Below are 14,705 nucleotides of genomic sequence, written 5' to 3'. Positions count from 1 at the left end.
ACATCTTTAATCTCTAATAACTCCATTCTACTCTCTGTTGTTCTGTTTTCAGTGTTTCTTTTTCTGGACACAGCTCTATTCACACGCTGTGTGGTATCGGCTTTTGGTATCGGGGCATTTTTACAAGTACGAGTACGAGTACGAGTACGAGTACAGGAGCGCAGTATCGGTGCATCCCTAATTTACAGTTCAGATAAAGGTTTTCACAAAAACAAAGTTTTATAAAATTATAAACTTCACATTTCAGGCTTTAAACCATTTTTAAGAAATTGAATGAGTCATAAGTAGCAATTATATTAATTTAAACATTCATTATCAATCATTATATTAATTAAATAACATATAAATATATTTTACTGTCTTAATTGTTTAGATTTTTAGAATGAATTTTCTTGTCAATCCACCAGTTCCCATTTACAGCTCTGCGTGTTTGCAGAATTTAAACATGGGGTGGATTTTCGCATTGGTCTGAATATAAACAGCAGACGGGCTCATTGAAAATGCACATTCATTTTCTACCAGCAGGAATGGCAGAAATACAGCAGTTTTCCCAGTAATGGCAGTACACAAAGCAGCAGCCCCGGACTTTGAAACGTGCAGCGCTCATGTTTATTTAATAAAACCAGCCTTTTGAAGTTTAATCATCACATTGAGTTATATCTCGATTCTTGTCTTTCCGTCCCCAAATTTAAGACCTCTTGAAATCATAATTAAGACTTACTTGTACCATTTAAGACTTTTATGGTCTTAAATTACTAACTAAATTTAAGACTTTTTAAGGACCCACGGAAACTCTACTCCAGTCTTCAGTGTCACGTGATTCTTCAGAAATCATTCTAATATGCTGATTTGTTGCTCAAGAAACATTTCTATTATTATCAATGCTGAAAACAGTTGTGCTGCTTCATATTTTTGGAAACTGTGATTCTTTTTTTTCAGGATTCTTTGATGAACAGGAAGTGCAAAAGAACATAAATAATTTAAAATAGAAATATCTTGAAACATTATAAATGTCTTTACTGTCACCAATTTAATGCATGCTTGCTGAATAAAAAAAAAATCTTACTGAGCCTAAGTACTCTAAGTTTTGAACAGTAGAATATATTTTTAAATTATACGTACATTTACATATTTATGCATTTGGCAGAGCAATATACATTGCATTCAATGTATCTAAAATTACAAATGTATTCATGCAAATCCATCAATTCACCCACTATTGTTTTGGAATGCATAATTGGGTACAAAATTCATGTGTGTTTTATGAATCAGTTGATTCATTTGCTTACCTGTTCTCTGTGGAGCAGTAGATGTGATGATTCGAGGGCTCATGTTTATGGCTGCAGAGGGCGATGACAGTGAAGATGGGTTTCGTCCGTCTTTGATCTCAATGCTGAGAAAGGTCTTCATGTTGGACTCGGGTTCACCTCGGGTGTCGTGGGTCCCTGATGATGCTTCTCCCTCAGGAGTCTGCACTTCTTCTGAACTGCTACACGCACGCCTGACATTTTCAGTGCAGCCGTGTGAGCCGCCCACTGCGGCGTGTGATTGGCTGGAGAAAAGCCTGGGCTGGGCCAACATGTTCTCAGTGACATTCCTCTCTTTCTTTGGGATGGAGGAAGAACAGGACGAGGACCTCTCTGCAGACACTGTGTTTGTGGAATGAGACGAACTGCGGCTGATTTTAGGTGCGTTCGTAACAGGTTCGGTGAACTTGCGCATCCTGTCACGAACAGAGTTCGCGCGAATGACGGGCCCCGAGAATGAGGCTTTGTTTTTAAAATCTGAAAAGAAAAAATTTAATTTGTATTAATTTAATTCAAATCTGGAAAAAATATATAAACACATTAGGTCATACTTTAGTTTGGGGCCCAGTTCTCACTATTAACTTAGACTTTTGCCTCAATAAACTCCTAATTTGCTGCTTATTAATAGTTAGTAAGGTCATTGTTAAGTTTGAGACGTCTTCTGAACCTCTAAAGACGACCAGTGAGAGTACTGGAGCTTTCTTCTAGGTTAAAGCAGGAACGCAAGAGATTTAAAGGGACAGTTCACCCAAAGATGAATATTCTGTCATCATTTACTCACCCTCGTGTCGTTCCAAACCCATAAACCCATTCATGTTCAAAACACACAAGTGGAGATATTTTTAATGATTTCACTGAAATCCATTCCACCAAAACTTGACGCTTCATAAGTTCATAAAGACATCGTAAAAGAAATCCATGATTCTTCTGAAGAGACTCTATTGCTTATAAGATAAACAGATTTAATTTAGATATTTATTCACATATAACTTGTTTGACGTTCATGACAGAATATTCAACTATCCCTTTAATCAAAGTCTTCACTTGCTCTCCATCTAATTTCATTGCGTCTAGAATAAACAATTGTGATAGTAAGGTAATTAATTCCATCTCATTTGGGATTTTTCAGTCCTAGGGATCATGCAGGATGTTTTGGTTTCTGCAGAAGGGGGAGGAGACTGGAAAGACTGATTAAAACATTACACCGGACCGGGCCTCTACGCTTGTGAATGTGGTAATGGCCCTATTAGGTCATAAGGAAGAGTGAGGATCTTGGGATACGGCCTGCTGACTGCGAGAGGATCTCTATCTTCATACTTTAAACAAAAGCAGGAGGACATCAGCTTGGCCATACTTCCTGCTGGGCATCTATTTTGCCAGGTATGCAACATATGCAAGTCAGATTCGAATGGAGGAAATATCATTAAAAATAATACTAATTATTAAGCATTTCGAAGGCTAAATCTTTTATTAATCAACATGTATTTTGATGTGATATGCAGAACTGCTCACCTGTATCCTTGCCATTAGTGAGAGAAGTCAGGAGAGCGTCTCTACCTGATGTGATCTAAAGAAAAAATCATTTATAATCAACTTCTCACAGCATGACATAGAACAGTTTACAGTAGCAGCAATATCCGTTTACAGCAGTAAGCATTTTAAAGAGATGCTTTATCGAGTTTTATCAAGAGATTTTTTTAATAGAGTTACACTAACATTCAAAATATATTTTTTAGATTAAATTAATACTTCTATTCGGCAAGGATGCATCAAATTGATCAAAAGTAAGAGTAAAGACGTTTATAATGAAAAATATATTTAAAAATACAAGTACAGTTTCCACAAAAATATTAAGCAGCACAACTTGTTAAAAATGTTAAATAATCCTGAAAAAAAAAAATCAGGTGAGCAGAAGAGACTTCTTTCACAAACTTGCCAACCCTAAACTTGTGAATGGTAGTGTATTTACATTAAATTGTAAAATTTGGTAAAGTATGTTGTTGTTCAGAGTGGTTTAAGCATGTTACTATACAGAATCTAATTTCTGGTCTCTATAAATGGCTCATGTCAATGTAAGTCTATGGGATTTTTTGCCTATTTTACAAGAATTGCGAAAGCACACACTCTTTAACAAGCCACGGATCTGAGGTATTGTGTCTGTTGCCCATGAATGAAAAAAACAATGAGCAAGGTTAATAGTGATTCTTAGCCAAACACCACCAATGATTCTCTCTTAATCACATCTGAACATTGTTATGGCACGGAGGATAGTCGGAGCAAGTGGTGGATGGATTCAGAGATAAAACAGAGACAAATAGTACCTCCTGGTGGATCAAACAGAGCAAGTGTTCCCATGAGACACCTTTCACTTCTCCTCACCTTCTGTCCTGAGACGTCTTCAGCTCTTTTACTCGTCTCATTCAGTGTGCATGCTTGTGAAGCTGCTGTGCTCTGAAAGAGAGTCGTCTCCAGGCCATTGTCAAGTGTCTTCAGGTCTCGATCCGTCTGCAGAGCCTCTGAACTCACAGCTGCCCTCACTTGCTCTGCAGCCGGACCTGACGGTGAGCTCTGGTCTGTCAGATGAGGTTCAGCAGTAGACAGGAATTCGTGGCTACGGTCTGAGGCGCTGGAGTTCAGCCTCTTTCTCTGATGGGAGCTGCTGTCATTCAATTCTCCGGAGTCTGACAGCTCTCGGTATGAAGGAATGACTTCTGAGGAGGGCGAGCGATGATCGCATTGGATCCGCTGAGTCAGAGGACAAGAGACTTTCTCTCTGACCAAAGGATCTAGTACTAAAACCATGTCAGGGCTCGAGGCTACAAGAGACAAACACATAACTGTAAGTGCATTGGAACAGGAACTTCGAGGTTAGAATCAGATGTGTTTCCACAAATCTCATTTAAAATAACCAACCAAAATGAGAGAAAAAAAACAAAACACCACACCGTTCCTGACATTAAAGTGGACTCATTCTCATTTCAGTCCACTTCAGCTATAACCAGATCTCAGTCACAGCACACTTTCCATTCATACTATTGATTTTAAAACCTAGTGAGAGTGAACCTGGAGAGCTCTGCATTCACAATGTACACGACTGTTTGCGTCAGTAAGATTTTCTTTTATTTGTTATTCAGCAATGATGCATTAAATTGATCAAAAGTGACATTTATAATGTTACAAAAGATTTCGGTTTCAAACAAGAGCTCTGCTTTTGAACTTTATAATCATTAAAGAATCCGTAAATACAAAATGTATCAAGGTTTTCACAAAATATATGAAGCAGCACACCTGTTTTCAGTGTTTCTTGAGCAGCAAATCAGCATATTAGAATGATTTATGAAGGATCATGTGACACTGAAGACTGGAGTAATGATGCTGAAAATTCAGCTTTGATCACAAGAATAGATTACATTCTAACATATATTCAAACAGAAAACAGGTATTGTAAATTGTAATAATATTTCACAATATTACTGTTTTTACTGCATTATTGATCAAATAATTGACGCCTTGGTGAGCAGAAGAACATTAAAAATCTTACCGACCATATTACTAATATATGTAATATTACCTTTAACGCTTTAATTATTTAATATAAGTATGCCATTTCAGACACAGTGTATACTGATCTTGTTAGCATTTAATAAAATATGGGACAATCAGGAATTGCATTGCATTGCATTGTAGCTTAGCTCAAACGTCACCGCATACCGCTTAAACTTTTTTATGCATACTGAATGGATGAATACAGCATACTGAATTTCTTTCAGAAGACTTTTAAGACTAGCATGCATGGTGAAATACTAAATTGACTACATAAAAAAGCAAATATATGCAGCTGGGCACAGACAAAACTAACAGAACTAAGCCAAGGGAATGTCAGATGGTGATTGTAATGAGCTGTGCATGCTGGGTGGAGATAGGACATTTCCTTTCACATTTCCTGCGTGCATGCACACTGTTTGGGAGATATCCAGACGCAGAATACATGGAGGGCACAGGAAGTGACATTAGCATCCAACCTTCAGCTGACTATCAGCAAAATACTTACAATTTTACAACTTTGCATGTACAAGCTCAAATTTGAAGATTCTTGTAACTGAGATGTTTTTTTCTTTCTTTCATTAAACCTTTTAAAACTGTGCAGCTGTTATTGCAAGCTTCCAAAACCAAACCTGACGCTTGAGGCATTTTTTGTAGTGTGGCAAAAGCAAAGATCGCAACACAGGACGAAAAAATGCCCAGTTCACTGACAATACTTGAGAGATTCACATTCACGCGTCGGTCTCAGACTCTAGCCGTAATGAGAGAGAGCTAAGGTAACAGCGTTTCTGAGCAGATCCCTGTAATTTGTAGTAAAAGCTGTCTTGCCGACATCCTGATACTTTTCACATCTGGTCAGGAAGTATCTTTCGGTTTCCACCATTCTCAGATCTCTGAAGGAGCAGAGCAAAGTCTGTGCTTTTGGGCTGCTTAGTCTAAGCATACGCTGCGTTCTTTTCATTGCTTACAGAGTCAGGATATACTCCTTATCAAGAACGTTTCCTTGTATTAAAGAGTTAAGATATTTTTTATGGCAAGATGCTGCTGAGAATGTCAGATGTTACATTTGATATTTTTGAATTAGAAAGAGACAAAGTGATAGACTGCAAATTCAACTAGTTAAAGATGTGTATATATAGCATAGAAAAACCATTGTTATTATCAATCAGAAACTCCCTTAAATGACTCTCTCCACTAAATTAAGACTTAGTGAACATACATGATGCATCTAAGACCTGTTATTGTGAGGTCTTGAGTCTTTGGCCTGGTCGAGTGCTTAATTTGATTCCCATCTTGTCTGCTTTGTTTACCACAAGTGATGTGGCAGGCAGCGAAGTTCAGAGATCCAAACCCCAGACGCATTCTTCTCCTTCAGCACAAAGAAAGGCTCTCCACACTCTCAGACAAATGCTAGGCTATAAAACAGTGTGTCAAACCCAACAACACTCCCTTAATCATATCTCTTTGGATAAACAGATTTGTTTTGCATCTTTTGCTGAAAGAATAGCTCACCTAAAATGAAATTTACTCTGCAGAAATGACACAAAAAGCACATATGACTCTGTATTTACATTATTACATTAACTCTATATTAAGACATTCATTCATATTTTCACGTAATTTGAATATACCCAAACCGATTGGGATTGGTATGGAAGCCCATTTTCACCACATAAGATTCCCATCTTGTCTGCTTTGTTTACCACAAGTGATGTGGCAGGCAGCGAAGTTCAGAGATCCAAACCCCAGACGCATTCTTCTCCTTCAGCACAAAGAAAGGCTCTCCACACTCTCAGACAAATGCTAGGCTATAAAACAGTGTGTCAAACCCAACAACACTCCCTTAATCATATCTCTTTGGATAAACAGATTTGTTTTGCATCTTTTGCTGAAAGAATAGCTCACCTAAAATGAAATTTACTCTGCAGAAATGACACAAAAAGCACATATGACTCTGTATTTACATTATTACATTAACTCTATATTAAGACATTCATTCATATTTTCACGTAATTTGAATATACCCAAACCGATTGGGATTGGTATGGAAGCCCATTTTCACCACATAAGAAAAAAAATTTATAATCATAATCATAATTACAACATCATTGTAACAAGTCATAATTATGACAAAGTCAACTTTTTAATGTCAATTATGACTGTCTCATAATTTTGTCTTTTATCTCATAATTATGTTTAGTATGTCATAATCTTGACTTTCTTTTTATGACTTAACACAGAAACGGACTCATAATTAGGGTTGCAAAGGGGTGGAAAATTTCCAGAAACTTTCCAAAAATCCCTGGAATATTCCAAAAAAATCCTGGAAAGTTTCCAAAATTTCTGGAATATTTCCGAAATTTACTGGAAATGTCCCACCTTTTGCAACCCTACTCATAATTATGACTCAATTTTGACTTGCCGTTATGATTGTCATTTTCAAACCTGAGCTAAAAAAAATCATAATTATGACAGTCAAAATAATGAGAGACTAAGTCATAATTATGATATGAAAGTGATACTTATGACAAAGACAACATTATGAGATACTAAGTCATAATAATGAGATAAAAAAATCAAAATCGGGATAAAAGTGATAATTATGAGTCAAAATTATGAGATACTAACACCTTTTACATCGGATGTACGCGACAAAATACTACAAAACCCATTATAATCAGTGATGCTGTCTACACTGGATGCGGCGCGGCGGACACGACAAATCCCCGACAGTAAACTTTTGCCGCCTCCTATTTATGACGTACTGACACAAAGTTCAAATGATTTGCAGCGGTCGCTTTCGATGTAGATACAGTGTAACTCACAATTGACTTAATTATGAGAAAATCCAAAATGAGATACTGTCACTGTTGACTTAATTATGAGAAAAGTCAAAATTACAACGTACAAAGAAAGATAAGCTATGACAGTACCTAATAATGTTGACTTTTTACGTCATAATTATGTCTCAATTTCGACTTTTCATCATTTCGACTGTCATAATCAAGACGTTTTATCTCATAATTTTGACCATTTATCTCATAAACATCTCCTTTTGCATTTTCAAAAATAAATTATATGCGTGACCTATTCCTTTAGCATTTGTGATCCTGGAGCACAAAAGCAGTCTTAAGTCGCTGGGGTATATTTATAGCAATAGCCAAAAATACATTGTATGGGTCAAAATTATCATTTTTTCTTTTATGCCAAAAATCATTAGGATATTAAGTAAAGATCATGTTCCATGAAGATATTTTGTAAATTTCCTACCGTAAATATATCAAAACTTATTTTTTGATTAGTAATATGCATTGCTAAGAACTTAATTTGAACAACTTTAAAGATGATTTTCTCAATATTTAGATTTTTTTTGCACCCTCAGATTCCAGATTTTCAAATAGTTGTATCTCGGCCAAATATTGTCCTATCCTAACAAACCATACATCAATGCAAAGCTTATGTATTCAGCTTTCATATGATGTATAAATCTCAATTTCAAAAAATTGACCCTTATGACTGCTTTTGTGGTCCAGGGTCACATTTTATTATTGAGATAATCCATTTTAACCCACTATGTTAAAAGCACTGACAGCCTAATACCTTTGAATTACCATAGTATTACCACCGGTCACCATCACTGTACCACAACAGTACTGTTTTCATGGGAAACGACAGACAAGAAGTGCTTTTAGGATAAAGGAGCATAAAGATTCTAGAACACAGTCTAAGTTATATATCTGATTCCTTTAACTCAAAATCTGTTTCAGTCTCTGACCCAAACTTCAAAATGCATGCATGACAAAAAAGCATGTCCTTCCCTCATTCTCCACAACAACTGTGTATAAATGCTCTTCCTCGTCCTGTTCCAGCCCCAAACGTCCTTTGTCTCCACCTGAATAACAAACAGTGGCTTCCCAAAATGTCTCGTTTCTGCACTCATTAGGGCCGTCTTTGCTTGGCCCTGCTCTCACCCTCTTCCAGATTTTCAAATAGTTGTATCTCGGCCAAATATTTTGCGATCCTAACAAACCATACATCAATGGAAAGCTTATTCATTCAGCTTTCAGATGATGTATAAATCTCAATTTCACAAAATTGACCCTTATGACTGGTTTTGTGGTCCAGGGTCACATTTGACAATATAAATACAAAAAAATCTCTCAAACAGGTAACCCAGATTAAACTTTTCAGTTTTTGAGTTTGTATCCAAGATGTGAAGGAGGCTGAATGGACTAAGATGCTTAGTGTTTGCTTAATGCTATGGACTTTAAGTCTTTTTGGCTTAATGGAGTTTGTCTAGCTGCTGTAAAAGGATTTTTAGTTATATGGTATAATAAAACCAAACCGCTGTTAATCAGCAGCCCAACACAAGCGGATATAATCGGGTATTACACGAGGTCACGTGATTGTGTTTCAGACCAGCTGAAGTCTTGGAAGCCAGTCTGACAGAACGATTTAAACCTAGCATGTAAATGGGTGACTAACATGACTCTTTTCTCCCACAGCAAACCTGCAAGATTTTACTTGCAAACAACAGCAAAGCATTGATTTTCTATCTGTAGAAGACAGATATAAAGCAAACAGACGCAGAAACTGCTCAGCAGCAGTCACATTCATATTTCTACACTATAATTATAAGTCCGCTGCCAAAGAAACACATGAGAAATGGCTTTTTCTGAAGTTCAGACCAAGGTTGCCGATAAAGAGACATTTCGCCCAAAAATAAAGATCCTGTGAACTTCATGCTTAAATTTTGCCTATTCCTTAAACAAAACTATGGCATGGCTTTAAACCTCTTTAATTATAGTGCACGGTTTGCAAGGACAACTTTATTGTACTTTTTTGTCCTTTAGAAGCTTAAAAGCCCCAGTCCCCATTCACTTTTATTACATGGAAAGAGCAGCTTCTCTCTACAGACGAAAGTCAGTCATATTGCATGTGGTTATAAGAGTAAAATCTTATTTTTGGGTGAAGAGTGACTGTAAGCCTCTATGTGTGTGTATGTGGTGGATTTAGTCCTTTGTGACAGGTTTAATCTAGCTATCATAATGCAAGAGTTTCAGATGGTGACCACAGCAAAGTGTAGGCCAAATGCACTCTCCTGAACTCACAACATCTCACAACTTGTGTGAAAAACATATTTACCCACATAAAGCTGTATGTCTTCTAAACTGACCAATTTTGAGGTAGCTGAGTGCACAAAGCTCATAAGATCTAGTGTGTGTGAAGCAGTCAGTGTCATTTTCCATGAGCGTCTGGATAAGTCTGGTGAACCACACACACGTAACTCACCATGAGTGAAATACAGTAGTGGAGCCTGTCATTTTGGCTCCAACACACACACACACTAGACTTGTGCCGGTATTCACACTCACAATGAGTGAAATACAGTAGCAGGGCCTGTCATTTTGGCTCCAACACAAACACACACACACACATACGCACGCACACACGCACGAGCATGAGATGAAGAGACCATACACCATATTCAATGAATATACAACAAAGGCTGTCAGCTTTACTGGCAATCTACAGGTCAATTATCCTTTGTTTCAAACAATTCAAGGGAAAATTTCATTTTGAATTTTTAATCTATTTTGAACACTTTAGTAATATGAGATTTTGTTTTCTACGTTTTTTTTATTACACGTACACACAAACTATGGTTCGAAAGTTTAGGGTCAGTAAGAATTTGAAATCAATCCTTTTATTCAGTAAAGATGCATTAATTTGACAGTTAAGATATTTATGTTTCAAAAGACTTGTATTTCAAAGCTTGGCTTCCGAAGCAGAAGTTTGTTTTTCCGTTTCCTTTTTGTCTGTGATAAGCGACTGAACTATATAAGAGACATGTAGGAGTAAAATAAGCATCATACACACTTTCTAAAAAGGGGAAATATGGATGGTTGTGAGTAACCTGATGAGAAGTCAGAGTACATGGCATATTTAATTCGACATCAGTGAAAACAAGGCTATAGTTCAGAGCTGTATTTTGTTCAAAATATCACACTTCTGCAGGTCACATTTAATTCTCAATATTTTTTTTTTGTTGTTGTTTTTTTTTTTGTTTTTGTTTTTTTGTTTTTTAAATATGAAGCAGCACAACCACTTTCTAAAGGATCATGTGACATGGAAGACTGGAGTAATGATGCTGAAAATTCAGCTTTGATCACTGCAAAAAAATAAATACATTTAAAAAAAATATTAAGATTATTAGATTATAGAATATTATTTTAAATTGTGAAAATATTTCACAATATTTCTTTATACATACACACACATATACATATACATACATATATATATAGTGCGTGCGTGTCTGTGTGTGTGCGTGTGTCTGTGTGTGTGCGCGTGTCTGTGTGTGTGCGCGTGTGTCTGTGTCTGTGTCTGTGTGTGCGCGTGTGTGTGGGATGAAAATAAACTGAAAGCAAAAGAAAACTGAGAGACAGAGAGAATATAAGGTTACATACCCAGTATACATATTTGCATATTAAGCAACAAGAAACAAATATATAACCCAAGTTTCCAACACATGATTAAATAACTTTTTGCTTTTTGTTCTTCCGACATACTTTTCTGTGAATTCATCCATTTTAGGAATTTATATACAGAACTTGTCAAAAGTTTGGAAACAGTATGATTTTTAAATGTTTTGAAAGAAGTCTCTTCTACTCATCAAGGCTGCATTTATTTGATCAAAAATACAATAAAAACAGTAATATTGTGAAATATTATTACAATTTAAAATAGCTGTTTTCTATTTGAATACGTTTGAAAATGTAATTAATTGCTGTAATCAAAGCTGAATTGTCAGCATCATTACTCCAGTCTTCAGTGTCACATGATCTTCAGAAATCATTCTAATATGCTGATTTACTGCTCAATTATTATTGCTGCTCAGTTATTAATAATGGTTCTTATTATTATCAATGTTAAAAACATCTTTTTGCATTTTTGTCAGTTTGTCAATTTTAAAATTGTAATGTTTCCAAACTTTGACAAGAATATATGTATATATATATATACCTGTATATATATATATATATATATATATATTGTGCATATATCTCAGCAAGAAGATTTAAAATGTATTTAAATACAAGAAAAACCAAAACCATACTTTAGAAACTGCATTAAACAAACTTAAATGTGCAATTATCAGATCTAGAAATAGAGAAGCGTGGCACTCCCTGAACATCAATCAAAATTGCACAATGCTACAACATTATATTCCTTACATAATTTTCTATATAAATAGATGGCCAAATCATTTGAAAAACAGTACAAAATTTCTAATTGCCACTCACACTGAACCCTTGAGCTTTTCAACAGGCCAAAACAATCTCCAGCCCTGCCTCTATTTCTCTCTCCTCATTCCACATTAAGCCCCAAACTTCAGCGCAGTTATCCCTGAGATTCACCGCGCCACATTTACTCACCTGCAGGTCAAAGCTGCTTTGAGGATTTTGTCGTCGCTCTGTTCTCTGGCCAGCGGTCTGAACCTTCTCTAATACTCCTGTGAATGAGAACGGGGGAATGTAAACACACACAGACGTATAGAGATATTTTTCCAGCCCTTCAGATAGAATCTCACCTCGTATCTCCTCATCTCTCAGCCGGCGAATGGCTGCCCGAATGAGTTTTCTCTCTTCATATTCACTGGCGCTTTGTAACTTAAAAGAAAGAAAGAAAAACAGAGGGCAAGACACAAAAACAGTATTTAGCTTGACACGACTGATATTTAAGCCCACACAGAATGTGAACCCACAGAATTCCACAGAGAAAATGCTGGGATATTTCCACAGAATTCAAACTATTCGAAAATACCAAATACATTTTTAATTGCAGGTTTTGGATGAAGTATTTAAAGGAATAGTTCCCCCAAAAAATGACCATTTGCTGAAAATGTACTCATCCTCAGCCCATCCAAGATGTAGATGAGTTTGTTTCTTCATGGGAACAGATTTGGAGAAATGTAGCATTCCATCACTTTCTCGCCAAAGGATCCTCTGCAGTGAATGGGTGCCGTCAGAATGAGAGTCATGATAGACTTGTTTGTTACAAACACGCGATGGAATGCTACATTTCTCCAAATCTGTTCCCATGAAGAAACAAACTCATCTACATCTTGGATGGTATGAGGATAAGTAAATTTTTTTATTTTTTCGTGAACTATTCCTTTAAATAATTTCTGCACATTCTTAACACAAAAACAGGACAGAATTCATTCATCAAAATTCATTGCTATTTTCAAGAACAATAAACCTCACAACTTTTTAACATAGAACAAGGGTATTCATTCAGAATGGGCTCTTTGCAGCTTAACTGATGGACTGGAGTGGTGTGGATTACTTGTGGATTATTGTGATGTTTTTTTAGCTGTTTGGTCTCTCATTCTGACGGCACCCATTCACTGCAGAGCATCCACTACTGAGACACTGATGCAATGCTACATTTCTCCAAATCTGATGAAGAAACAAACTCATCTACATCTTGGATGGTATGAGGATAAGTACATTTTTTTATTTTTTCGTGAACTATTCCTTTAAATAATTTCTGCACATTCTTAACACAAAAACAGGACAGAATTAATTCATCAAAATTCATTGCTATTTTCAAGAACAATAAACCTCACAACTTTTTAACATAGAACAAGGGTATTCATTCAGAATGGGCTCTTTGCAGCCTTTTGTTTTACACTAACAAAGAGCTTACAGTGCGCTGTTTTTTGTTTTTTCATGATTTTGGTGATATGACAACATTCCATACAGGGGCTGAAACACTTATCAACCATCTCCAGAATAATATGAGCACAATCTCACTCGAGGAATGTTGACAGGAACAACACAAGAGCACCAGCAACAAACATCTTATGTCTTTATACATGGCCTTACCAGTCCAGTAAGTTCTTCAATGTCATGTATAGCCTGAATCTTCCCCGACAGCACGTCTAAAGAAGCTGTCAGATCAGGACTGCAAACACAAGCAAACAAGTTCAAATGCAAAACGTAATGGTATATGTTATGCAAGACTTTGCATTGTGTTTTACACAACAGATTCTTGCATTTGCAAATTTTGCATGTCAGATAAAGCTGTATCATTTCTTAAAAAAAAAAAAAAAAAATCACATTCTTCATACCGACACTGGTTTTCTTTATCCTCATGTCTGTTCTGGTGGGCACGTCTGAAGCGCTTGCTGGTTAGCGCCGCCTCTATTTCTTCAATCTCACAGCGCCGCAGCTCCCGGATCGCTGTCCGGATCAGACGCCGCTCGTCTATGTCGATAGTTTTATCAAGCTAGAGAAACGGAGAACAAGTCAGCTTTGGGAATGTAAAACATTACTTTGAGCAAAGAGTCGGTGGGGTAAGATGCGCCACTTTTTATTTACATTAGCCAAAGGGATTTGAGATAAAAGGCTAATTATATTTCAGGATATGCAAGCTCAAATTTGAAATATCTATAACACCGGTTGAATTATGGAAATGTTTTATTAGTATTGTTTTTTGTTTTTTTTTGATTTTATTAGTATGAAGTAGGGCTGGGCGATATAGCTACAGCTTTGGGAATGTAAAACATTACTTTGAGCAAAGAGTCGGTGGGGTAAGATGCGCCACTTTTTATTTACATTAGCCAAAGGGATTTGAGATAAAAGGCAAATTATATTTCAGGATATGCAAGCTCAAATTTGAAATATCTATAACACCGGTTGAATTATGGAAATGTTTTATTAGTATTAGTATTATTTTTTTATTAGTATGAAGTAGGGCTGGGCGATATAGCTAAAAAAATGCATCAACGATATAATGTTTCATATCGTTCGGTATCGATAATTATTGACATTTTTTATAACCTTT

The 14,705-nt window shown here is 36.2% G+C and overlaps 1 protein-coding gene across 1 annotated transcript in view; it reads right to left on the bottom strand.

Annotated features, from left to right (window-relative positions):
• Window positions 1-14,705, bottom strand: part of LOC107728293 (smoothelin-like) — a 33,589-nt gene that overhangs the window by 4,356 nt on the left and 14,528 nt on the right. The window contains exons 3-11 of the mRNA XM_016538421.1: window positions 13,990-14,147; window positions 13,745-13,823; window positions 12,445-12,523; window positions 12,290-12,366; window positions 6,554-6,612; window positions 6,161-6,219; window positions 3,687-4,123; window positions 2,820-2,874; window positions 1,290-1,784 (exon numbers count right to left, since the gene is read on the bottom strand). Coding sequence (XP_016393907.1) covers window positions 1,290-1,784; window positions 2,820-2,874; window positions 3,687-4,123; window positions 6,161-6,219; window positions 6,554-6,612; window positions 12,290-12,366; window positions 12,445-12,523; window positions 13,745-13,823; window positions 13,990-14,147 — 1,498 coding nt within the window. The remainder of the gene's footprint in view (window positions 1-1,289; window positions 1,785-2,819; window positions 2,875-3,686; window positions 4,124-6,160; window positions 6,220-6,553; window positions 6,613-12,289; window positions 12,367-12,444; window positions 12,524-13,744; window positions 13,824-13,989; window positions 14,148-14,705) is intronic.

The sequence above is a fragment of the Sinocyclocheilus rhinocerous genome, unplaced genomic scaffold (genome assembly GCF_001515625.1).
Source record: "Sinocyclocheilus rhinocerous isolate Xijiao unplaced genomic scaffold, SAMN03320098_v1.1 scaffold1364, whole genome shotgun sequence".
In the NCBI taxonomy this organism is placed as follows: Eukaryota; Metazoa; Chordata; class Actinopteri; order Cypriniformes; family Cyprinidae; genus Sinocyclocheilus; species Sinocyclocheilus rhinocerous.
Note: the sequence above shows the minus strand (reverse complement) of the source record. Positions and strands in the feature narration are given on the sequence as shown.